Raw genomic sequence first — 27,404 nt, 5'->3', positions numbered from 1 at the left:
GCTTGAAACCCAAGCAAACATGCTGTCATGGCTTATCAGATGAGTATGGGCACATCATACAAGCTGAACAGTTAAGATTCTCCCATGACAAAGCAGAAAAAGTCTAATAAAATAGGGAAGACTAAGGCAGACCTACAGAAAGAAAAGGGGCCTGAAAGACAGTACTTCCTGGATTCCTGATATCCTTCTAGTTTCTGATTCCAATCCCTTTCAGAGGCCTGGTTGTATTTCCACCTTGAAATCTGTAATATAAGCCTGTATTTAAATTTCTCCCTTTTGCTTAGCCTATCTCAAATTATTTTCTGTACTTGCCATCAGAAACCTTGATTAATACAATTACATTCTTATGGCTCTGATTAAAGGTAAATGGAATATATTCTGTCTGGATACCATTTTAGAAAATAAAATAAAATCATACCAGGGTTGGCAAAGGTAGGATGTGGCTACATGTTAATTTCTGCAAAAATCCACCCATCAGACTTAAAAGATATTGTAGGCTTTCAGTATACAGACAAGGATGAACAAAGAAAATAACAGCAAAGAAACCACAAAAGAACTAGTTAAATTCTTGGTTAACATAATAACAGGTGTTCGTTATTTTTTCCAACATGATACATTATAAGCAGATGTGATTTTAAGTTTAAATTTGTTTTAAAACTCATGAGCATTTTTTTAAAACTTCACTACCAAAAATCTAATAAATTTTGTTCTATTAGTAATACTTACATGCTGGAACTGAATCTGTAATTTCTGACTTTGTTCTGTCAACTCTAAAAATTCTCTCATTGTCTCATCCTTTTCTCTTCTTGCTTGTTGTAAATTAGCAGTAAGCTGGGTTATGATGCCATCTCTTTGTTTAATGGCAGCTTCAAATTCTTGTAACTAAAAGACATCAGTGAAAATATTAAGTGCCAGACTTACTTTCTTTGAAGTTTATATATTTTGAATTTTTTTTTTTTTAACGTTTATTTATTTTTGAGACAGAGACAGACAGAGCATGAACGGGGGAGGGTCAGAGAGAGGGAGACACAGAATCTGAAACAGGCTCCAGGCTCTGAGCTGCCAGCACAGAGCCCGACGCGGGGCTCGAACTCACAGACCGCGAGATCATGACCTGAGCCGAAGTCGGCCGCTTAACCGACTGAGGCACCCAGGCGCCCCCGAAGTTTATATATTTTGAGAGAGAGAGATGGGTGTAGGAGTGTGTGAAAGCAGGGAAGGGGCAGAGAGAGAGAGGGAGAGAGAGAATCCCTAGTAGGCTCCATGCTGTCAGCTTGGAGCCTGAGCGGGGCTCGATCCCATGAACCATAAGATCATGACCTGAGCCGAAATCAAGGGCCAGATGTTTAACCAACTGAGCCATCCAGGTGCCCCTGCCAGACTTATTTTTAGAACAAAACTGATTATTAGTACAGGCAACTATTCAAAAATATACAAAACACATTGTCAGACTGTAATTAAAAAAAATTTTTTTTTAATGTTTGTTTATTTTTTAGAGAGACAGAGACAGAGCACAAGCGGGGAAGGGCAGAGAGAGAGACGGAGACAGAGATTCTGAAGCAGGCTCCAGGCTCTGAGCTGTCAGCACAGAGCCCGATGTAGGGGTCGAAATCACAGACTATGAGATCATGACCTGAGCCTAAGTCGAATGCTCAACCAACCAGGCCACCCAGGTGCCCGGGAAGATTATAATTTGTAAGCAATCTCATCCATATTTGAAAAAATTACCTTGTAGAAATTGGTTTTACTTCCAAAACAACTTAAAAAAAAATTACCTGATGAACAAAATACACTAGGTCTAACTTATCGATTATCTGCTTCTAGGAGGACAAGTGCCTTTATATTCGGGGTGCCCCAATCTGTTCCTAGGCAACATCATCATAGACATGTTCGATTCTCACTTGTTCCTGGAAAGGATGAAACTAAAATGTATTCTGTCGTCTTCATCAATGGTCTTTTTCACCTTGGTTTCATAACTGACTGCCACAAACAACAGATGTCATTTGAACCACAAGAGGTCCCTTTACAAGGACTCGCTGACATTTTTAATGAGTTTAAGTCATAACATTCTGATGCGGTTTGCACCATATTTTCTCTCAGGCTGATTACAAAAACATCTATTCTACTGAAGTGCTTTCAGCCTAGCTATCTCATAAAGTTAAACAAAAGATTCCAGATTGTATTACCCCTATTCATGGAATCTTAGTGTTAAGCAAGTTGTTTATGATATGTATAAGAATATTATGAGATAAGTTACTATGACTTAAGTTATGTACTATTTACATATGCTAGCATTCAAATTTCCTGTTTTTGTTTTTGTAACAAAACAAAAGCCACATAAAGTAGGCATACCTGCTGTAACCCTTCAGTCCCGTAGGTGGCTCTCATTTCTTCTAGTTCTCTGTTCAGCTCTTCAATCTCATGTTGTTTGCCAGCCAATTCATTTTCCATCATCTCTAGGTGGGTCTGACTATACTGTGCTCCATGTTCAGAATAAGAATCATCAGCACCAAATTCTTCTTCCTAAATCAATCCAAGATATTTAATAATTCATACTAACAACATTCCTCAGGAAGAGGGATTCAAATATTGAATTCCATAGTAAAGTCCACTTTAAAATATCACTTATCAACTGAGAATTTACTGGAATGACTACCTACTTTGTTATTAATGTGCTATATACCTTAAAAGCAAAAACAAAATATCTACAAATTTGGTTATAACTGAGCTTTATAACAAAAGACAGCTAATTTTGTTTTGTTAAACATTAAAAGCATTTAGAAATCACACACAGAAAGAAATGCATGCAGGAAACAGCTTTGTTAGTAAGCCAGATGGTTTTTGATAGTGTAAAACATTAGTATCATAAGTAGTTTTAAATACTGTACCCTTAATAAATTTGTGGGCTTTCCTGTTCTCACCACAAAACTGCAACCATTTACCTGTACAAAAACAATTTCCTGATATATTATGATTTTAGATAGAACTTTATTTAAAGCTAACAATTATAATTCTGCTAACTGTATTCGTGCATATTTTATGGATAGGGAAAATGCCTCATTGGCAAAAACAGATACAGCGATTAAACTTAAATATATAAAAGACATTATGATCATTTCAAATGCCAATGATTCCTAAAACACTTGAGGGCTTACAATGCAGAAGACATTGTACTATACATTTTTGTTTACATGAATCAAAGTTCTAAGTGCAGTTTATATTTTGTCTTCAGAAGGGGAATTATAGACCTCAAGTTACTAAAATCCTCTTCTACAAAATGCTGCCTTATCATCATTTAAATAATTGTTTTTTGATTAAGCTCTATTCATTTTAAAGTAAAATCATTTGCTTGTGCAAATTCACTGAAGGCTGGTAATCAGGTCAAAGGGTATGAGATGAAGAGGTAAACAACACTCCCCCAACTTTTCCCTGGGGAAATGACAGCCATGCCAACCCTAACTGATGTAGAGATTTTCCATAACATATTACTGCCTCTACCACAAACATTTGGGGATGGGAGGAAGAAGGATGACAGAGTACGTCTCCTGGGTTGACCTGGTGGGAGATTAATTTCAGGTCAATTAATCTATTTAACAATCTCCTCCTTCCCCCCAACAGTGCACAAAAGAACTTTATTCCTGCTTACATCTTAATTATTCACAATTCTACATTAATAGAATTAATAGAATTCTACATTAATACAATCCAAGATAATGAAATTTTTACTGCTCAAGTATATAGGACAGGATATCCCAGAATTAGGGTATGAACCACATCCCTTTAAAAAGTGGAAGCACTGGGGCGCCTGGGTGGCGCAGTCGGTTAAGCGTCCGACTTCAGCCAGGTCACGATCTCACGGTCCGTGAGTTTGAGCCCCGCGTCAGGCTCTGGGCTGATGGCTCGGAGCCTGGAGCCTGTTTCCGATTCTGTGTCTCCCTCTCTCTCTGCCCCTCCCCCGTTCATGCTCTGTCTCTCTCTGTCCCAAAAATAAAAAATAAAAAAAAAAAAGTTGAAAAAAAAAAAAATTAAAAAAAAAAAAAAAAAAAAAAAAAGTGGAAGCACTGCAGCACCTAGCTGGCTCACTCAGTAGAGCATGTGACTCCTGACGTAGGGGACTCTGGACCTAGGGGTTGTGAGTTCAAGCCTGCCCCACTTTAGGTGTGGAGCCTACTTAAAATTTAAAAAAAAAAAAAAAAAAAAAGGTGAAGATACTATTTAGGAGTTCTTTAACAGAGTTTTATTCCTTGGTTTTTCTTAAAACTAAAGTAAAAAAAAAAAAAAAAAACCTCATCTTTATGGCAACACAATATTGCAGTATGTGAAAAACTATCAGAAGACAGGAGTACTAAATCTATTAAAATTATTAATATCAAGTCACTTGAAGTAACTTTCCAATTAAATCCTTCTAAATTTCAATTAGCTCTTCTTGATGCTGGAACAAAGCATTTTAATAAGCATCTGCTAAAATGTTTGCTTTATAGTAACAGTGTTATGAAATGGATTTTATGAAAAGCTTCAAATATAATAGTAAGCAATGGATACTCCTTAAGTGGAGATGATATAACTCTGTAATAAGTTACTGATTTATAATAATTGTATCCAATACATTATACAGCCAATGTTCAGCTTAATTTTTATCTAACTTAAGCAAAACTACATTTGAAAAACTCGTATGTATTGGCTTCTTAAAATACAAGACCATTTTCAAAACTTAATTACATGTTCTTATAATAAAATAAAAATCAGTATTAATAAATTTTAAAAATTTAATACCATGTAAATAGGTAAAAGATTATTCACCAGCACTAAACTAAAATAAACTATATTCTGAAGTTAGAATAGAAATACTCAGAATACTGGAATCACTAACAGTTAATGTTAAATTATTCTATTGTTTTAATGTGGATAATATTTTATTGATACCTAAAGGATAGAGCATTCATCCCTTCTTACATTAGTCTTCTAACACCATACTTGGTAAACTGTAATATGAAAGTAAATTAATAACGTGAAACATGAAGATTAGATTGACAAACTCCTTCAGCTAAAGAAAAGCCTAAACTTCCCTTAATCTCCTTTTTTTACTGTGGCATTTGTCAAAGTTATGTAAACCTTTAGGCTGTCCTAATATATTCTTTCTGAATTCACAGATTTACTCAATTTACATGGATAACATGTAGACTAGGGAATTTTAAATTTTAAAATGTTCTGTAGAGGTAAGTATCACCTCATAAAAATACTGCTATTCAGAAAGATTCAGAGGACGATCTTTTTTATAACCATAAAATGGCCTTCACACCAAAACTTTTTCCTTTCACTGGACATTAATTTAAAGACAGACTATTAATATCCTTATAATAATTTATACTTACACATATTCAAAAATATTAATAATGTTTTAATAAAGTAAGAATCTGATGGTTCCTAAAAGTGTATGAGAATTACAGGAGTTCAATGTGCCTAGGGGAAATTGGAGCTAAGTAACTAATGAGGCTAAAATCATTTATTGAAAGTCAAGTTGAATATCAAACACATTGCACAACTTAATATATATACAATTTTTAATTGTCAATTATACCTCAATAAAACTGATGCAGAGAGTGAGAAAAAAATAAGGTGAGACTAAAACAAAACAAAACAAAACAAAACAAAACACCATACCCAAGTCAAAGCTGGAAGGCTAAGTTTATATAACTTTATGGCTAAAGGCTATGTCTCCAACTCCAGCCTGCCATTTCAGAAATATCATGAACTGTATAAGCGACTTGGTTAAGAAGCACTGAATAATCACATGAAATCCATGAGAGTGTATGCTCTACTATCATTTCATCTTTCCATACTTAGCATAGCACATTTATTTACCTATCTTGTGTCTAGGTTGCCTACAATATTCACAGCTTCCTCCAGATAACCCTGCTCAAAGAGTATCAATAAAAATATTTCATGTTAATATGGCGTTTTGGATATGAAATGTCCCTTCATGAAGGACTTAACAGATTACATATAACTTAAATTAATTTGTAAGAAGGCTACTTTTTTATCCAGTCTGATTTCTCTAGTATATGTAATTGCGTATATATTTACTCAAAACTGATCTTATTAGGTAGGTCATAGGAAAATATTATCTAATTATTTCTAAGCCTGAATCCATCAGTCAACCCAACAAGAATACCGGCCAAAGAAGTCAAGAAAATTAAATGCACACCATATTTATATGCAGAAAATTTCTAAACTAGTAATCATACTCTGAACTCCTTTTGAGAATAATTTGTTAAAAGAATTCTCATTAATCATTTCATATGCTTAGTGGGAAGAGCACATTTCTACTGAAGAACAGTAAAAAAAAAAAAACCAAAACCTTTTTTGATTGTCTTTTATATACTAAACACCATACTAAATATTATCAGATAACCCTCACAACTACACTGTTAAGTAGGTATCTTTGTTTACAGATGAAAAAAACTACATTTCAGAGTTTCAGTGATGGGCCCCAGTTGATACACCACGGAGGTGATGAAGGTGAAATTTGAACACAAGTTTCCAAAGCCCCTGTTGTTTTATGTTACCTTACTTCCCTACAACCCAGAAAAATGACAGTGATATTTAAATAACACACAAGATAATTACGTAGCCCACAATTAAAAACTGTAATTTTGAAATTTTAAAAATACTCAAGGGCAAACAAGAGTAGTCAAGATTATTAAACACTGCAAACCTGGCATTTGTAATGAAGTTGTAATCTATGTGTTTCCTAGAAAGGAATTTCCTTTGGTGGGGAGGATGTGATACTAAGAGATAATTCCTTAAAATTTCCAATATGAAAAGAATTACAGGGTCAATTTACGTCTTAATTTACAAATTTCATTTACTGATGATTCTTCTGCCTCCTGAAAGTGTGACTATGGCTTACAAGTTCCCTGTAATTCTAGCTCCAGTCACACCAGTTTTAACATCACCAAAAGTAATGGCTAAAGCCTCCACAACTAGCCCAGTGTCATGGATTCAACCAGCCTCCATGTTAGCAATCTTAATGGGACACTACCAAATACTTCACAATCAATTTTTCTGCTGTTTTCTACAAAGTGAATATGTAACTTTGTCATAGCATAACCATTCTGAATCCAGGCCAAAATATATAATATCACAAGGGTTATGATTGAAATCTGGTCAATCTGTCAAAAATTATTTCATAAATACCTGTTTTCAATGTAATCTTCTAAGAAACTATTTTTTCAAATTATAGGTCATTATTCAATTTGGTTTTTGTGACCAGCATTAAAAAGAGAAAGTATCAAAGGATATGTCACATAGCAAAGAGAAGTATCTTTCCTGAAATTTTTGTTTGGAAAAAAATTTCACATGTATGTATAGGTATATATTTATTCATGTACACAATCATTCATGTATATAATAAAACATATATATAATTGTACATGCGAATATATAGAAATTATACACATATACACATAGAATATATTTCTTGTTGAATCATTGTGAACATATTCTAACTTTTATTTGCAGGATTTACATTTAAATATTACTTGTACCTTAATTCAAAACACATATTTATTAGGTATCACAGATAAATAGTTTGAATACATTTTTCTGGACCTCACAATACCCACCAGTTTTATAATTTAAAAAATCTAGGCAAAAAATATCTTATTGTAGCAAGAATTTCCAATATTATCGTTTTTTAAAAAGAGAACTTGCAAACCACAATCTTAATATTTTTACCTTTCAAATCTATATTAACAAAAACTAAAGTTTACTCTCTTATCCCAAAAGTGAGAAAAAGGCTATATAAATTTAATCAAATTTCACAGGCATATAAGAGATGGTCTGACCTGTAGCCATTTGGCTTATTAAAAAAAAAAAAAATTCAACTTAGTGTAAAGAAAAAAATGCATTTTGTGCAGTCTTTGGGTGTCCCAAAGACAAAGGCAGTTCAAGAACAAAAATACCTGAAACTTTTAATCAAGAAAGACACTATAAGAATTATGGCATTATAATAGGGGTGCCTGGGTGGTTCAGTCAGCTAAGCAACCGACTCTAGACTTCCCGATCTCATAGTTTGTGCGATCAAGCCAGGGCTGACAGTGTCGAGCCTGGCTGGGATAGTTTCTCTACTTTTCCCTATGCCCCGCCTCCGCTTGTTTTCCTTTCATTTGCTCACACTCTCTGAATAAACTTAAAAGAAGAAGAAGAAGAAGAAGAAGAAGAAGAAGAAGAAGAATTATTATTATTATTATTATTATTATTATTATTATTATTATTATTATTAAGGCATTATAAAGAGAGAGAGAGCCAAGTAGAAAGTTCCTGAGCTCACCTCTCCCCACAAACACACCAAGGCTGCAACTACATATACCCCAACTCATTGTCAGAGAACAACCTGAAGACTAGCAGAACAGGTTTTCCACAGCTAAAGATACAAAGAAAAAGCCACATGGAAAAGGGTAGGAGGAGCAGAGACACGATCAGAAACTAAACCTCCTGTGCAGCGACCCACAAGCAAGAGAGATCTCACAGGTGTGAAGGCCCTCCTCAAGGAGTGAGGGGTTCAAGCCCCACAGTGGGAAGCCCTCATACTGTGTATATGCACTGGAAATATGAGCCCCCATAAACATCTGGCTTTAAATTGGCTTAACTGGGGGAGCCAGAAGGCTATAAGAAACCAAGACTCTGCTCTTAAAAGGCCAGTGTACAGCATCACTTGCTCGGAGACCCAGGACAAGACAGCAGTTTGAAAAGCAGCTGGATTATATGTGAAAAAAAATTATTAATTTTAGGGTGTGTGCCCCAGGGGCAAGAATCTGCAGGAAGTTTTTCCAGGAATGGAAGTGCTGGCACGCACTATTTTTCTGGCCTTCCTTCAGCACAGCTGGGCCCTGGTTCTGACACTCTCTCTTCCTAGCACCACTCTCCCTGCCCTGGCGTTCCCCTGTGAACCCACCCCAACCTACTCAACTGCCCTGGCAGGGGCCCTTCCAAAGTGACTCCTGCTCTAGGGAGTCCCACCCACCTGCAGGCTCAAGACAGTGGCCACCAAGCCTCCCAGTCAGTCACACTGCATACTACCCCACCCGCCAACATACCTGCAGCTGCAGCCTAGCCTCTTGGCCAGCCTTGCCGGGGGCCAGCCCCGTCCACCAGTACAGCTACAGCAGCTGCAGCCCAGTCACCATTTGCAGATGATAAGATACTATATATAAAAAACTCTAAAGATTCCACTAAAACACTATCAGGACTAATCAATGAACTCAGTAAAGTTGCAGGACACAAAATTAATATACAGAAATCTATCGATTTCTATACTCTATCAACAAACTAGCAGAGAAATTAAGAAAAATACCATTTATAACTGCATCAAAAAGAATAAAGTATCTAGGAATAAATTTAACCAAGGAGGTGAAAGACCTGTACTCTGATACCTAGGGCACTGATGAAAGAAACTGAAGAGGACACAAATAAAGGGAAAGATAGACCATGCTCATGGGTCAAAAGAATTAGTACTGTTAAAAATGTCCATTCTAGGGGCGCCTGGGTGGCGCAGTCGGTTAAGAGTCCGACTTCAGCCAGGTCACGATCTCGCGGTCTGTGAGTTCGAGCCCCGCGTCAGGCTCTGGGCTGATGGCTCGGAGCCTGGAGCCTGTTTCCGATTCTGTGTCTCCCTCTCTCTCTGCCCCTCCCCCATTCATGCTCTGTCTCTCTCTGTCCCAAAAATAAATAAAAAACATTGAAAAAAAAAAAATTAAAAAAAAAAAAAAAAAAAATGTCCATTCTACCCAAAGCAATCTGAACTATAATAGTATTTTCACAGAATAATCCTAAAATTTGTATGGAATCATAAAAGACCCCAAAAAACTGAAAAGTAATCTTGAGAAAGAAGAACAAAGCTGGAGGACACATAGTCCCTGATTTCAAACCATACTACAAAGCTACAGTAATCAAAACAGTATGATACTGGCACAAAAATGGATATATAGATCAATGGAACAGAACTGAGAGCCCAGAAATAAACCCATGTTTATATGGTCAATTAATCTATGACAAAGGAGGCAAAAATACACAATGGGAAAAAGATATTCTCTTCAATAAATGGTGCTGAAAACACAGGACAGCTGCATGCAAAAGAATGAAACCACTCTCTTACACCATACACAAAAATAAGCTCAAAATGGATTCAAGACCTGAAACCATAAAAGTCCTAAATGAAAACTTGGGGAGTAAACCCTTATACATCAATCTTAGAATATATTTTCTATCTGTCTTGTCAGGCAAGGGCAACAAAAGTAAAAATAAACAACTGAAACTACATCAAACTAAAAACTTTTTGCACAATGAAGGGAACCATCAACAAAATTAAAAGGCAACCTACTAAATGTACTAAATGAGAGAAGATATTTGTAAATGATAGATCTATTGAAAGGTTAATTTCCAAAATATATTAAAAAAACTCATAGCAGAGAGTATAATGCCAAGTGAAATAAGTCAGAGAAAAACAATACCATATGATTTCACTCATATGTGGAATTTAAGAAGCAAAAGAAATGAGCAAAGGAAAAAAAAAAAGAAACAGACTCAACTATAAAGAACAAACTGATGAAGACTAGAGGAGAGATGGAAGGGAGATGGGTGAAATAGGTGATGGGGATTAAAGGGTATACTTATTATTATGAGCACTGAGTGTTGCAGAAAATTGATGAATCACTATATGTCTGAACCTAATATAACACTGTATGTTCATTATACTGGAATTAATAAAAAGAACTCATTACACTCAACACACACACACACACACACACACACACACACACTAATCCAATTAAAAAATGAGCAAGAGGGCCTGAATAGACATTCTTCCAAAGAAGACATACATATAGATGACCAACAAACAGGAAAAGATGCTCAACATCACCAATCATCAGGAAAATGCAAACTAAAACCACAATGAGCTATCACCCCACACTTGTCAGAAAGACTATTTTCAAAAAACATGAAATAACAAGTGTTTCTGAAAACATGGGACAAAGGGAATTTTTGTGCATTGTCAGTGGGAATGTAAATTTGTGTAGCCATTATGGAAAACAGTATGGCAGTCCCTCAAAAAATTAAAAATGGAAATACCATGGGATGCATTAATTCCATTTCCAGGTATTTACCTAAAGAAAAGGAAAACACCAATTCAAAAATATATATTGCACCCCTATGTTTATTGTAGCATTATCTATAATAGCCAAGACATGGAAGCAACCTAAGTGTCCATCAACAAACGAATGAATAAAGATGTGGGGTGTGTGTGTGTGTGTGTGCACGTCTGTGTATAATGGAAGATTACTCAGCCATAAAAAGGAATGAAATATGTGACAACATGGATAAGTGAAATAAGTTAGAGAAAGACAAATACTATATAATTTCATCTATATGTAGAATTAAAAAACAAATGAACATATAAAACAGAAACAGACTCGTACATACAGAGAAAAAACAAACTGGTGGTTACCAGAGGGGAGGAAAAGTAGGGCAATGGGCTAAACAAGTAAAGGGGAATAAGAGATATAAACTTCAAATTATAAAATAAATAAGCTGCAAGGATGTAAAGTACAGCATAAAGAGTATAGTTAATAATATTGTAATAATTTTGTATGGTAAGGGCGCCTGGGTGGCTGTCAGTTAAGTGTTTGACTCTTGATTTCAGCTCAGGTCATGATCTCACAGTTTGTGAATTTAAGCCCTGAGTTGGAGCCCGATTCTCTCTCTCTCCTTTTCTCTCTGCCCCTCCCCTGCTCTTGTACACACTCTCTCTCAAAATAAACTTTAAAAAATAATAATTTTGTATGATAACAGGTGGTAACTACACTTATTGTGGGAGTATTTTGTAAGGTATATAAATGTCAAATTACTATGTTGTACACTTGAGACTATTATAATATTTTGTATCAACTATACTTCAATTTTAAAATAATGAATAGGGGCGCCTGGGTGGCGCAGTCGGTTAAGCGTCCGACTTCAGCCAGGTCACGATCTCACGGTCTGTGAGTTCGAGCCCCGCGTCAGGCTCTGGGCTGATGGCTCGGAGCCTGGAGCCTGTTTCCGATTCTGTGTCTCCCTCTCTCTCTGCCCCTCCCCCGTTCATGCTCTGTCTCTCTCTGTCCCAAAAATAAATAAAAAACGTTGAAAAAAATTTTAAAAAAAATAAAATAAAATAAAATAATGAATAAAAATAAATTTTTTTAGGGGGGCCTGGGTAGCTCAGTTGGTTAAGTGTCTGACTTCGACTCAGGTCATGATCTTGCAGTTCATGATTTTGAGCCCCATGTCGGGCTCTGCACTGACAGCACAGAGCCTAAAGCCTGCTTCAGATTCTGTCTCCCTCTCTCTCTGCCTCTCTCCTGCTTGTGTTCTCTCTCTCTCTCTAAAAAATAAGCCTTAAAAATTTTTTTCAATAAAATTTTTTAAAAGAATATAAGGCATTACAGAAAAGGAAAAACAGTGTTGTTTTCATATGTAAGCTTCAAATTTAAATTCTCAAGGCTAGATTTTCTGAATTGCAAGCTGTGATTTTAAACTGAGATACTTCCCATATAGGCAACTTTATATAGCGTAAACCAGGTGCCAATTTATTTACTTAACCCTGGTTAATTATTTTCCTGATCAGATTACTAATAAGTATATTCCAGCTTTTAAGCACATTAAACTTTTGGAGTATCAAAGTTTTCACTCCTATTAGCACTTCAAAACAGTAATTTGTTCATTTAAGAATATTAAGTTGTCTTTTTTCCCCCTTGTATTAGAAACCTACAATATATCAAAACTTATGGAATACACTGAGTGGCCGAACTATTTAAAGTAAAGAATAATTTTCCATATTCTCAAATTCTGGACCAAAGAAATGACAATGATACCTAAAAGAATAATAAAACGATAACATATGACATATATTAACAACACATAAAGAAGATATTTCCTAATGTGACAAATGCCTACATTACATGTTATCACCTATTTTAAAAATCACTGCTGCAACATTAATTTCAATAAATGAATTCATATAATTCTACAGAATTCAAGCATTTGTAAAAAGCATTATTTAAAATGTGAAATAGTCTGTATAATGAAATATTTTACGGTGTTGAATATGGATACCTTATGACAATCATGTATCCTAGAATCTCAATATCACTTGCCTAGAAACTCAAGGCCTCTATTTAATTAGGGTCCAAGCTATGCAAACAGATTTAAGACCTTAGTTAACAATCTGCAAAAATATATAGAGAAAAACATAAACCTTCAGGTTTTCTATGTCATTTACATTATATTTTGTTATGCTATATTTCATTATATTTATAAAAATACATAAGCATGTGAGTTGCAAGAAATAAAGTATTAATAATCAAGAAGTTTCAAAATCAATATAAAAAGTCAATCATACATAGTATTAATTTTTCTTACCTCTGAACTATAATCATCTGCTGTAGTTGAAATTTCACTTTCTGGCTAAAACAAAAGTAAAAATCGATTAGATTAAGGTCTTTTTTCCCTCCCACTGTACTCTATTAACCCATTACTGTTAGTAACATATGATAGAAAACTCACATAAAAATATTGCTAAAAAAACTAGTAAAAATTATTCAAGCCTTTAAAAAAATTTTTAAAGTATGTGGATTTTATTTTATTCATTTTTTTTTTTTTAAGTAAGCTCTACACCCAAGGTGGGGCTTGAACTTACAACCAACCCCAAGATCAAGAGTCACATGCTCTACTGACTAAGCCAGCCAGGTGCCCCCAAACCTGTAAAATTTTCACTGATTATGAATCACAATGGCTATATAACACATATGCTATTTATCACAAGGCATTTTTCTAAATATAAATGTATCAAGAGGTACTTTCTTTCACACAGAGTCATACATACACTACATACAAATCATTTGTAAGACAAAAGCACCAAATAAGGTATCATCCCTCAAATTCTTACGTCTCTTTTTTTTTTAAAATTTTTTTTTAATGTTTATTTATTTTTGAGACAGAGAGAGACAGAGCATGAACGGGGGAGGGTCAGAGAGAGAGGGAGACACAGAATCTGAAACAGGCTCCAGGCTCTGAGCTGTCAGCACAGAGCCCGACAGGGGGCTCGAACTCACGGACCGCGAGATCATGACCTGAGCCGAAGTCGGCCGCTTAACCGACTGAGCCACCCAGGCACCCCTACGTCTCTTTTAAATAAAAGATATTTATTAAAATGTTAGTCAAAAGGGTTCAATTTTTCCAAAAAGAAAAATCATTGGGGTGCCTGGCTCAGTTGGTAGAGCACATGACTCTTGATCTTGGGGTCATAAGTTTGAGACCCATGTTGGACCTAGAGATTAATTAAAAAAAAAAAAAAAAGGTTAAAAAAACCATCAAATCTTGATGCTAGAAAAGGAATAACAACTTGAAGAAATGTAACAGTCTTGTTGTTATTAACACCTTTGAAGCTTATAAAACACTTTCTAAGACATCCTGTTTCATCCTTACATCCCTGGAATTTGGGTATGAGGTGAATGGCTTTTCCAAGCTTCCCTCAGCTTATAGGTACTAGAAAGAGTCAAGGAGGAAACTTAAATTTTTACTGCTTTTACTGTTCACCCACTCATCTAAGAATCTCATTTTACAAGTGAGAAAAGAGACCTAGATAGTCATTCAACAAAAATAAACCATCATTGACTCCTTTCTCACCTAGACTTTAAGGAAATTTTATTCAGCACTCAATACCAAGTTCTAAGCCTACCTACTCTCTGATGTAGTAATTGATGCCAAGAACAGAAATAAACTTAACCCTATTCTAAAATTCTGTCTCGGTGATTCCTAACTTACGTGACCCTCTTTTAAATCAAAAATACCTTTTTTAGAAAAACATTTAACGTTTATTTATTTTTTTTGAGAGACAGAGACAGAGCATGAGTGGGGGAGGGGCAGAGACAGAGAAAGGGAGACACAGAATCCGAAGCAGGCTCCAGTTGTGAGCACAGAGCCTGACTCAGGGCTTGAACTCACAGACTGTGAGATCATGACCTGAGACAGTCAGACGCTTAACTGACTGAGCCACCCAGGCACCCCAAATCAAAAATACTTTTATGACCGGGGCACCTGGGTGGCTCAGTCAGTTAAGCGCCTGACTTCGGCTCAGGTCATGATCTCGCGGTCCGTGAGTTTGAGCCCCACGTCAGGCTCTGTGCTGACAGCTCAGAGCCTGGAGCCTGTTTCAGATTCTGTGTCTCCCTCTCTCTCTGACCCTCTCCCGTTCATGCTGTCTCCCCCTATCTCAAAAATAAATAAACGTTAAAAAAAAATACTTTTATGACCTAAGCCCTCATGGTTCATGCACTTATGCCCTTTAACCAGCTATAGATTAAATATATATACTGTGTACTAAAAGCTGTGGTACTGAGGATAAAATGGTGAGCAAGACGTTCTTTGCAGTGGAAATGCTAACTCTAGTGAAAAGCCCAGATACTGATATGTTTTGCAGAAAAAATAACAAATACATATGCAAACTATAGCAAACACCAGAGTTGCCATATTCTACTATTTAAAAGGTTCAGATTCAACAATTACAAGATAAAGAAAAAGGAAAGTATGGCCCATACATAAGAAAAACAGCAGTCATTAGAAACAGTCCCTAGCCATTTTAAATATGGTCAAGTGAATAAAATTAAGTGAATAAAATAAAGTCTAAAACACTAAAGAAAACTATAAGGATACTGCCTTACAAAATAGAGAAGATCACTAAAGAGAAATAACTTAGAACCAAAGAGGAGAATCTGGCTTGCTCCATCGGTGAAGCATACGATTCTTGATCTTGGGGTTGTGAGTTCATGTCCCATGCTGGGTGTAGAGATTGGTTTAAAAATTTTTTTTAATAATAAATTAAAAAGGGGGGCACCTGAGTGGCTTAGTCGGTTAAGTGTCCGATTTCGGCTCAGGTCAAGATCTCATGGTTCATGAGTTCAAGCCCTGCGTTGGGTCCTATGCTGACAGCTCAGAGCCTGCAGCCTGCTTCAGATTCTGTCTCCCTCTCTCTCTGTCCTTTCCCCACTTGCCCTCTGTCTCTCTCAACTATAAATAAGCATTTAAAAATTTTTTTTAAATAAATTAATTAATTAAAAGTAAAATAACTGAAATGAAAAATTCATTAGAGGGGCTTAACAGATCTGAGGAAGAAGAAGAAAGAATCCACAAACTTTAATATAGTTCAACTGAAATTAGGCAGTCTGAAGATAAAAACAAGAATGAAGAAAAATGAACAGAGCATCAGATCTGTACAACAATATCAAACATACCAACATGCATAACAGGAGATCCAGAAGAAGGGGACAGAAAGGAGCAGAAAGAATATTTGAAGATACAATGTCGGAAAACTTCCCAAATTTGATGAAAAACACTAATCTACATATCCAAGATGCTCAATAAGTTCTAAGTAGGAAAATCTCAAAAAGATTCATTCTTAGGATGAACAGCAAATCTCTAACATTCCTGACCTCTTGAATAAAGCTCAAATCCTAAATAATATCTAAGTCATTCTGTTTCCACATAAACATAACAGGGCACAATCCAAATTATAATTATTATCTGCCTTTTCCACCACTCTTTCTCCTAAGCATCCCAACCTTCTTTACTCCTGGTCTTAGTTGGTGGCTCATCCCACCCACCATCCCAATCCACTTTTAAATTCTCCCTCTTTGCCGTATTCTGGAAATTACACCATTAATGAGAGGAAGAAAACTAGCCTCTGTTTAGGGCCTTCTCTGGGCCAGGTGCAATCTCCTGCCCCACATCTTTACCACCACTCATCCCCATCATTCTGTGATCGTTTTAAAACTAAACTTCCTGCAGTTTCCAAATCACATCACACACAGTTTCATGTCTTTGTGAATGCTGCTTCTTTACCACAGAGGTTGTCTTGCCTACTTCTTTGCTGATAGCTAACGCCGATTTAGCATTCTCCCAAATCATGGTATTCTAGGGTACCATATGCATTTTTGTTACCACAGCTGTAATCAGAGTACACAGCCTATCTTACATCTACCTTCCCCCCTAGACTGACTTTCCTAAAGGGCAGAGATGGTCATATCTACCTTTGCATCCGTGGTGCTGAATCCTTGATATATCACAGTTGTATTACAAATGTTTGTTGAATCAAGCACACAAAAACTGCACAGGGTGCTAATGAGTACTGTTACTACAACAACTTTCCACTTAGAATTCTAATGTTCAAAATTTAAATGAATACTTACTTCAACAAAGATCTCGTCACGTTTGATTATTGTGGATTCAGGAGTCACAGCTGTCCCTACTCTCTGAGAACTATTTATGTACATTTCATCACTCCGTGACTGCTCAAGATTCAAAGCATGGTATGCTGACACATCTTGTTTACTGCTTGAAGTTTTCTTCTTTTTTTTCTGCTTCTTAGAAGGATTCTGTCCATCAGACTGAGCTTTCCTTTGTCGAAACTGGGCAAGCTACAGAAAAAAAGAAGTTGTCATTATCATTAGATACTTGCTTTTTTCATAGCGGTGATCAAGAAAAAGTATCTGTGGAGTTACTTTCTTTACAAGATCAAATCATCAGTGAAATAATAAAGGACAGCTATTAGAATCCTTAATATAACTACTGAATTGCAAAGAAGTAAGATACTTCTGAATAATGCTATTCAAATACTGAGAACTGAAAACGTCACATCTAAAGAAAAAAAATTAGCCCAGAGATAGGCAGAATAAGGGAAAATAGGCACTCTCAGTCACTGCTTGGTCACAGTGCAATCTCTGGATAAGAGTTCTAAATGCATTTGCTTTGTGAAATTTCTGGGATTTCTAATTTATACTAAATGTAATTAGTCCATGCAAAAGATTTAGTTGTATAAACGATCACTGCAGCCTTGTATCCAATGGGAAAAATTTTGAAATAATTCAAATGTCCAACAACAGTGCTTCCTATCCCCTAACCATCTGCACATCATCAGCAGCACTTCTGCAATGTCCTACTGCCATCTGTACTCATCATTAACTTAACATGTTTTAACTAGCATACTTATCTAAATTTATTTTAAAAGGAAATTTTCTATCCTGGTGTAAATTAAAAGCTAGTATTACTTGTGATTTCCTTAAATAAAACAGTAAACAGAAATGAATGTAATGAAAAATAAAACTACATTAAAATTTTAGTTAGGTATTACTGCTGAAGGTTATAGAGCAACAGGCAAGTGTTAAAGGAATATTAAGGATATATGAGCAAATAGACTTTTGGCTTATTGTAAGCAGATGGGATAAAAAAAAACTAGAAAGGTATTAACTTTCTTACAGTACTATTCACTATTATTTAATACTGAATCAGGATACCACCTAAAATATCTTGTCACCACCTAAAATCAGAAGTATGCATTACATACTTTGGGCAATACTGGATTAACTCAATTAAAGCAATATTAATGTAAATCATCAATAATAATAAAGATGTTTATACAAAAAACATGAAAAAATAACATGTTTATGACAGTAGTATATATAAAATAACATGCAATAGGACCGTTTCTTAATAAAATGAAAATGGTGTCCATCTTTTTCTCTTTTTCAAAGACACAGCCTTCAACAATTCTAACTAGCTTGAATTTTAATAACATTATACACATAGGCATAAATTCTGAAAGAATATAGCCACAACTTTGGTATCTCTCCAGATTGGAGATTACAGGTATTTTTCCTTATACTTATTCAAAATTTGCTTTTTTATGCAACAAATTTTCTAAATTTTATATGAAGCAACAACTAACCACCAATTATTAAATGTAATTTGAGCTATTTGATCATTGAGAGGAAAGAAACAAAAGCATAGGAACAGGTGTAAACCCCTTTGTGTCTTAAAAAGAAGAAATATAGTATCAGTATATTAATTATATAACTACTTAGACCAAGCACATATGATATGAGGTATTAAAGCAATCTTAATAATGATGCTGATATTAACTATCAAAATATGTGACAAATACCAGAACCCAAAGAATAACATACAGCGTATTTTATATTTATTTTGTCTGTTGCTGATGAAGGAAAGTATGACCTATATAAAAGTGATTACTTAATAAATATGTCTAATTCATAAATCGGAAATATCAATCACTGACTTTGTAGAATGTAAAAATAAATCACATTAAAAAAATTTTTTCCCCAGTTATTTAGCAACTAGCCTGTTTTCCTACTTCATGCCTGCTTAAGGAACAGATGCAAGACCAGTTGCCTCTATTTGTACATTAGTAAGCTGCTGGAATGCATTTAAACTACTTTGGAGGATAGCAAATCCTCCATTAAAAATAAACGAACTGAAACACTATTATATATTATCTGTAAATAGAATCAAAGTCTAGGCACATTTTAAAAAGATCCCGCAGAGAGCACAAAACTAAGAAAAATGTTAATAATGACATTTTTAATATTTAAGTTCAACTTCAGAAACTTCTTAAAATTCCATGTTGTGTTAGAAAAAATACCCAGAGGAAGATATAAAGATGAAGAATTTTGTTTGAAATTCCCATTTGTTTTATATATATATACATATACACACACACACACATATATAATTTATAATATTTAAAAAATTTTTAATGTTTCTTTATTTTTGAGTGCGTGCAGGGGAGGGGCAGAGAAAGAGGGAGACACAGAATCCGAAGCAGGCTCCAGGCTCTGAGCTGTCAGCAGAACCCGACGTGGGGCTTGAACCCACAAACTGTGATATCATGACCTGAGCCACCCAGGCACCCTTATATTTAATATTTATTTCTATGTACAAAGGAGAAAACTAAAACTGCATTATAAAAAATTTTATTTTTTAAGAAACACCTCTGAGACAACAGTATCCAATGCTAAATGAACCCAAATGCAAAAGTTATTAATGGACAGATATGGATTAAAAGTAAAATGGATCTTGGGGTGCCTGGCTAGCACAGCTGGAGGAGCACAAGACTCTAGATCTCAGGGTTGAGATTTCGAGCCCCACATGGGGGATAGTGGTTACTTAAAATAAATAAATTTTTTGTTTAAAAAGTAGAATGGTTCTATTATGGTGTTCAGAACAAATCACTTCACTTCTAAGAACATAAAATTACCAAGATACTGTTTTGGGTCTTTTACTGATAATATGAAGTCATACTATATTTTCAGAACAATTAATCAGAAGGTAAACTGCATGAGGGTAAGGACTTTTGTTCTCCTCATAGCTATATATTCAAAGTCTAGAAGAGTACTCAAAAAATACACGTTGAGTGAAAAAAAAGATAATTTATCTTTTACAAAAAGTCAACACTAAACAATCATTTTAAGCACTGATCCACAGAACCAGACAATTAAGATGACATAATAGGCATATCTAATTCTACTATATAAAAAAGTTCCATGGTCTTAGAAATAAAATTAGCAATTAAATGAATTAAAACACAAAATCATCCCTCTTTCCATCTCTTCCTCCATCAGGCAAAAAACAAAACAAGACAAAATTCTCAAAAATAATGCCCACAATAGCTTTTTAGCAAGAGTTCTGTTTCATAAAAATGTATAAAGAACTTATATAACTCAACACCAAAAAAAAATCTGACTAAAAATGAACAGAGGATATGAAGAGACATTTTTCCAAAGAAGACATATACATGGCTAACAGATGCATGAAAATATACTCAACGTCACTAATAATCAGGAAAATGCAAATCAAACAACAATAAGATATCACTTTACTCCTGTCAGAATGGCTAAAATCAAAAACACAAGAAACAACAAGTGTTGGCAAGGATGTGGAGAAAATGAAAACCTTTGTGCACTGCTGCTGAGAATGCATATTGATGCAGCCACTGTGGAAAACAGAATGGAGGTACCTCAAAAAATTAAAAATAGAATTACCGTATGATCCAGTACTCCCACTACTGCATACTTACCTAAAGGAAATAAAAACAGTAATTTGAAAAGATATATACACCCCTATGTTTATTGCAGAATTATTTACAATAGCCAAGATAAGGAAGCAACCTAAGAGTCCACTGATAGACAAATGGATAAGAAAGATGTGGCACATATATACAATGGAATATTACACAGCCATAAAAAATGAGGTTGTGCCATTTGAGACAATGTGGGTGGACCTCCTGGGCACTATATTAAGTGAAATAAGTAAGACTGAGAAAGACAAATACCATAAAATTTCACTCATGTGGAATTAAAAAAAAAAACAAAACAGGGGCACCTGGAGGCTCAGCTGGTTAAGCATCCAACTCTTTATTTCAGGTTCTTTATTTCATGAGTTCAAGCCCCACATTGGGCCCTGCACTTACAGCGCAGAGCCTGCTTGGGCTTGTCTCACTCTTCCTCTCTCTTCCCCTCCCCCCTGCGCACACTCTCTCTCTCAAAATAAACAAACATTTAAAAAATAATAAGAAAACGAACAGAAAAGAGATAGATTGTTAAATACAGAGAAGAAATTGTAGAGGGGAGGTGGCTAGGGAGACAGGTGACTGAGAGTACACTTATCCTGATGAGAGCAGAGAAATATATAAAATTGCTGAATTGTTATATCGTACACCTGACACTAATATAATACTGTATGTTAATTATACTTTGAGTTTTAAAAATAAATAAAACCCACAACTGTTTTTCAGCAAGAGTTCTGTTTCACAAAAATGTGAGAGAGGGAATAAGATCATACCATAAATCTAATTTCTTATAGCTATTTAAGCTATTTTTATTTTAAATCTGTAAAGTGGCAAGCTAGCAGATAAGCAAAAATCAGAAACTCTACTCAATTAGCTAATCATCTGATATTGAAATGATACACTTTAAATTACTGGGAAAACATTTATTCTAAAACATGCTGAAACTTCAGACTACAGCCATCTGTGTTTGTCATTTGGAAGCCAATTATAAAAATGTTAACATATGTAGGCACAGAAATAGTTGCAAGATTTACTGGAAAGATATTATGTCCACATACACTTGTCTTTCAAAACGAATTCAGATCTCAAGCAAGTATCTTACTTTAATTAGAACATGAATAAATGAGTAAACAAAAATGACTGATAATTTATTCCTTAAGTTCAATATTTATAAGTAATCATTCTCAATAAAACAAGAAACTTAAAAAATGTGGTATAAAAACATGTCAAGTTTTTATAATGGCAGTTCAAAAAAACTACTAATTGTAATATTTGTTTATTGAGTATTCATTGAGTGTTTATCATGTGCTAGGCACAGTGCTAGACATGAATCAAAATACATAGTCCTACTAGTATGATCTTTTAGTCAAGGCCAGCCCATTACTTCACTGAGTTGTAAGAAACAAAAGTTTGTGTAAAATTTCATGAACAAAAGTACTCCTATATATACATCTTTAAAGAGATGGTACAGGAGCCTCTCATATCCTGATTTCCTCAAAGAAGGCTTTCTGTAAGAGGTGTGGTTGTGGAATTTTATATCTGTGAACGAAATTACTCAGCGTATGACAGGTATTAAGTAGTTCATTTATTTAAAAAATATTTATTGACTGCCTATCATGTATCCACCACTGTGCTAAAGGCGGAGCAGGTAGTAATGAATCAAACAGATACAAACAGTACTGCTATGAATTCTAATCGAGGTAGGAAGAATATATATAAACACAGAAATATATCATTTCAAGAGATAAAAAGCACTCTGAAAAAAAGTACAGGTACTAAAGAAAGCCTACGATGGAAAGACCTAATATGGTCGCGGATGTAGGGAGAGGTCAGGGAATATCAACTAGAAAAAAAGAATGTGGAAGCTGAGATTTAATGACAAATAGGCATTACTTGCCTAAGATCATAATCAGTTAAGTGGCAAAAGAGAACAAGAACACCTGACTCCAAATCCAGTAGTTTTTCCATGATGCCAATTTATATTCCACGCATTCTGAGTTCCTTTTCCTCCGTCGTTTGTCATTATACTTTAAATCCCAGAATGCCAAATTTAAAGGCATGAATATACGAAACCACCAAACCAACAAACACTTTTTTGACAAGACTGGGAGAAAAACACACCCAAAACAACACACACACACCCAAAAAGAACATTATAAAATATTTTTTGAATGTTATCTAGTCTCTCCAGTTTCCAAAAACAGCTGTAAGTTGAGCCATTTTCTATTTTTGCTGTAGAAAATTTAAGAAATCCTAATTAATTCTAATTACGGTGACTATTGGTACTTGTCAGTTCTGCCTTTAAACCTTTTTAATATTCCTTAATGAATGTTGCACAAGAATGCTGTACAAACTATTACAACAAAACTCCAGGGGCCTAACTATGGAAACAAAAAGAAGATTACAACAGTTGACCCAAAGACAATTTGTATGTAGGGCAACTGAAAAGCAAAGAAGACAAAAGCAACATTTTAAGGATGCTCTGAAGCATATTTTCCAAATAACAGTGCCAAATAGCCCCCAACATATCAGATATGGAAAAGACCTCAGAAATTTATATTTAAGTCCCTAGTCTTATTCATATACTATAATCTCATTCAATGTAGATTTTTTTATTAGTTTTGGAACACCATGTCTGAGAAGAAAACAGATTCTGCAGTCTAAGGAATCACCTTAATTTTGCACATTTTAACACATTTCATTGTATGGCACATAGTAGGCACAAACATTTGTTGAATGAAAGTCATGTTTCAGGGGTGCCTGGGTGGCTCAGTCGGTTAAACATCCGACTCTTGGTTTTGGCTCAGGTCATGATTTCACGGTTTCGTGAGTTCGAGCCTCACAGAGGGCTCTGTGCTGACGGTGTGGAGCCTGCTTGGGATTCATATTCTCTCTCTCTCTCTCTCTCTCTCTCTCTCTCTCTCTCTCTCTTCTCTCTCTCCGACCCTCCCCAGCTCACGCTGTCTCGGTCTCTCTCAAAAACAAATACACTTTAAAATGCATTTCCCTAATGACCAAAAAAAAAAAGTTTCATAAAAGTATATGGATTACATACAATAGAGTACTGGACCACTGTATCTAAAGAGGTTCTAATAAGCTAGCTTTGTGACGCTGGACAAGCCACTTGACCTCAGCAGAACTCAGTACCTTCAACTGCACAATGAAGAGGTAGATTAGAAGGATCTTTTAAGGTTTCTTCTAGTTTTAAGGGCTCTACTGAAGAATTTTTTCAATTGTTCCCTATCATTTTTCCTCTTCCTACTCTCAATTATAAAGGAGGAAAAACTAAAATTTTACATTATAAAAGCTTAAAAAAACACTGAAAAAACAATACAATAGACAGTAACTATTACTAAATGATCCCAAATGAAAAAAGATGATATATACGGAATAAAAAGTAGAATGACCTTAGTGTTTAGAACAAATCTCTTCTAAGTACATAAAATTATCAAAATACTGTTTTAGGCTCATGTTACTGATTATGCGGTCAACTTATTTCTGAACAGGTAACTAGATGATAAGCTCCAGGAAGGCAGGGATTTTTAATCAAAATCAAAGCCCACATAATACTGTAAGTCTAGAAGAGTGCCTTCACATAGGTTCTTTTTGTTTGTTTAGCTTATTTTTTGAGAGAGAGAGAGAGAGAGCAAGAAAACGTGCAAGTGAGCAGGAGGGGCAGAGAGAGGGTGAGAGAGAGAATCCCAAACAGGCACTGCACTATCAGCACAGAGCCCAAAGCAGGGTTTGAATTCATGAACTGTGAAATCATGACCTGAGCTGAAACCAAGAGTCGGCTGCTTAACCAACTGAGCCACCCAGATGCCCCTGCACATAGGTGCTCAATAAGTATTTGTTGAACAAAAAAGAATGATTAAAAAAGAGGCACCACTGGGCACCTGGGTGGCTCAGTCAGTAAGGCGTCCGACTCTTGATTTCTGCTCAGGTCGATCTCATGGTTTATGAGTTTAAGCCCCACACTGGGCTCTGTGCTGACAGTGTGGAGCCTGCCTGGGACTCTCTCTCCCCCTACCCCCTCTCTCTGCCCCTCTCTAGCTCATGCATGCTCTCTCTCAAAATAAATAAATAAACTTAAAAAAAAAAAGAGGTACACTAAGCAACAATTTTAGGCATTATTCCTCTGAACTTCAGAATATCTGCACAGTTCCCTTAAAAAAAAAAAAAGATGGAGTTGGGGTACCTGGGTGGCTCAGTCTGTTGAGCATCTGACTTTGACTCAGGTCATAGTTTCACAGTACGCTGAGTTCGAGCCCTGTGTTGAGCCCGCTTTGGATCCTCTGTCTCCCTCTCTCTCTGCCCCTCCCCCACTTGCACTCATTCTCTCACACATTAAAAAAAAAAAAAAAAATTAAATAAACAGATGGGGTGCCCAACTGGCTCAGTCAGAAGAGCATGCAACTCTTGATCACGGGGTCATGAGTTTGAGCTGAACACTGGGTGCAGAGATTATTTAAAATAAATAAAATTATTAAAAAAAGATTATATATCTGGTCCATGGTTACATTATTGCATAATCATACACTGTAAATTATGTAACTGTCAAAAATGTTTTCAAAAAATTTTTAATGTGAGAAAATGCTCTCAAGATAAAGTCAGGGGAAAAGAAGCCAGAATTGCATAAAGAGTATGATACAAGTTAAGTTTAAAAATATACAAAGAAACCAAGAATCAACAAACTAAGAGTGATTACTTGTGGGTTCAGACTATGGGTGATTGTTTTCTTCTTTGAAAGATCTTTGTCTCCCTCCCCCACAGATCTGTAAAGAATATTCACTAACCGAATTAATACCACCTTTTTTTTTTTTTTAGGGTTTATTTATTTATTTTGAGAGAGACAGCTTGCTCAAGCAGGGGAAGGGCAGAGGGAGAGGGAGAGAGAGAGTCCCAAGCAGGCTCCACACTGTCAGCACAGAGTCTGATGCGGGGCTCAAACTCACCTGAACCAAAACCAAGAGTTCGATGCTTAACAGACAGAGCCACCCAGGCACCCCTAATATCACTTGTTTTTAAAAGGATATAATACAACTATACACCTACCACAAATCTCATCCCAAAAAAGCAGAAAGAAGGCAGAGCTCCAGGAATAAGCTGTCCTGGGACCTAGCCACTTTCATCAGCCTCTCCAGACACTGTTACCACACCTCCTCATAAGCACGACTGACAACACTGACGGGTCATTACACCTTCACTGTTCACTCACCATCTACCTCTGCTTCTTCTCACTATTACCTCAGTTATTAACAATGAACAGTGAGAGAATGGCACTTTGCCCTGATCTTATCTAGTCTCTCTCTATTATGAAGTTTAATCTCTTTTAAAAACAAATGAAAGCAGTATACAGTTTTTACAAAGGAGAATTCTTAAATCAAGGTATACCTGTAACATACTATTTCTCTCAGCAACATAAACACATGCCAGTTTATCACTTGAGGTTTCATTTATAAGCCACAGGTTAGAGGCTACTATTCTGATACATGTATCTTCTTTTTGCAGGAATTATCAATTTGATAATAAAAGAAGAACTAATCTAGTCAACTTAATAATAGAAGAACTGCTACATCTGGTTGGTTCATGGCCCATCCCATCAGGTATCCAGTGTTCATCAACAGCTCTGAAGGACATCTGTCAGAGATCATTTCTGTGATGTAATGAGATATGTAATAAACACAAATATTACAAATATTGCTTTTGGTTTCAGTTCCTCTTCCTGCCACATTCCCCAACACAGTCACTACTCCCCAAGTACTGACAGATCTTGGGATCACAATCTCTGCACACATCAGGGCCCTTGGCACGTGCTGGGCATCAGAAGATGGACAAAAGTTAACACAGCAGCAACAGTAGTTAAAAAAACAAACTGGGAACAACCCAAATGCTCACTGATACTAAGGCAAATTCCTATAATAGAATATCATATGTAGGAAAGAACACTCTCTGTGTTAACACTGAACATAAAGCAAATCACTAAAGACTGCTTGCAACGTGATACCATTAATTTAAAAAACAGAATGAATAAATCGTTTATGTATACATAAGTGACTGAGAAAAGCAAGGCAACAATAAAATTCAGAATTGTGGTTACCTGAGGTGGGACGGGGGTGAGATTAGATTATACGAGGGGGAAGAGTTTCAAATGTATTTGAATGTACATATTTCTTAAGCTGGGTGATGTGTAAGTATAAAAGTAGTTTTTTAAATAATTTATCTTACCTATACATTTTATACTTATTTTTTTGTAGGTGAAACATAATGAATTTAGGTATTTTTAAAGTATGTAGAATTTCCTTCTGAGGAAATTAGCCAGTGCTCATAGCTCCTACCATCTGTGACACTCCTGCCTCTCCTCACACTCTAGTTTGAGGAGAAAAGAGGGAGGTCTATTCTATTCTTCTGGAATTAGGGAACAAGGAGGTAAGAAAGATGTCCAGAAAGG

The 27,404-nt window shown here is 35.5% G+C and overlaps 1 protein-coding gene across 6 annotated transcripts in view; it reads right to left on the bottom strand.

Moving 5' to 3' along the window:
- The window catches only part of AKAP9 (A-kinase anchoring protein 9), a 153,695-nt gene that overhangs the window by 113,954 nt on the left and 12,337 nt on the right, over positions 1-27,404 (bottom strand). For 5 of the 6 annotated variants that reach the window (XM_078442477.2, XM_078442478.2, XM_078442480.2 and 2 more), the window contains exons 2-6: positions 17,280-17,507; positions 13,456-13,500; positions 2,889-2,942; positions 2,353-2,523; positions 727-882 (exon numbers count right to left, since the gene is read on the bottom strand). In XM_078442477.2, the coding sequence (XP_078298603.2) occupies positions 727-882; positions 2,353-2,523; positions 2,889-2,942; positions 13,456-13,500; positions 17,280-17,507 (654 nt within the window). The remainder of the gene's footprint in view (positions 1-726; positions 883-2,352; positions 2,524-2,888; positions 2,943-13,455; positions 13,501-17,279; positions 17,508-27,404) is intronic. The other variant, XM_078442479.2, reaches the window with a different exon arrangement.

This window comes from Panthera onca, chromosome A2, assembly GCF_046562875.1.
Source record: "Panthera onca isolate mPanOnc1 chromosome A2, mPanOnc1 haplotype 2, whole genome shotgun sequence".
Lineage (NCBI taxonomy): Eukaryota > Metazoa > Chordata > Mammalia > Carnivora > Felidae > Panthera > Panthera onca.
The sequence above is the reverse complement of the archived record's forward strand: the minus strand, read 5'-3'. Positions and strand labels throughout refer to the sequence as shown.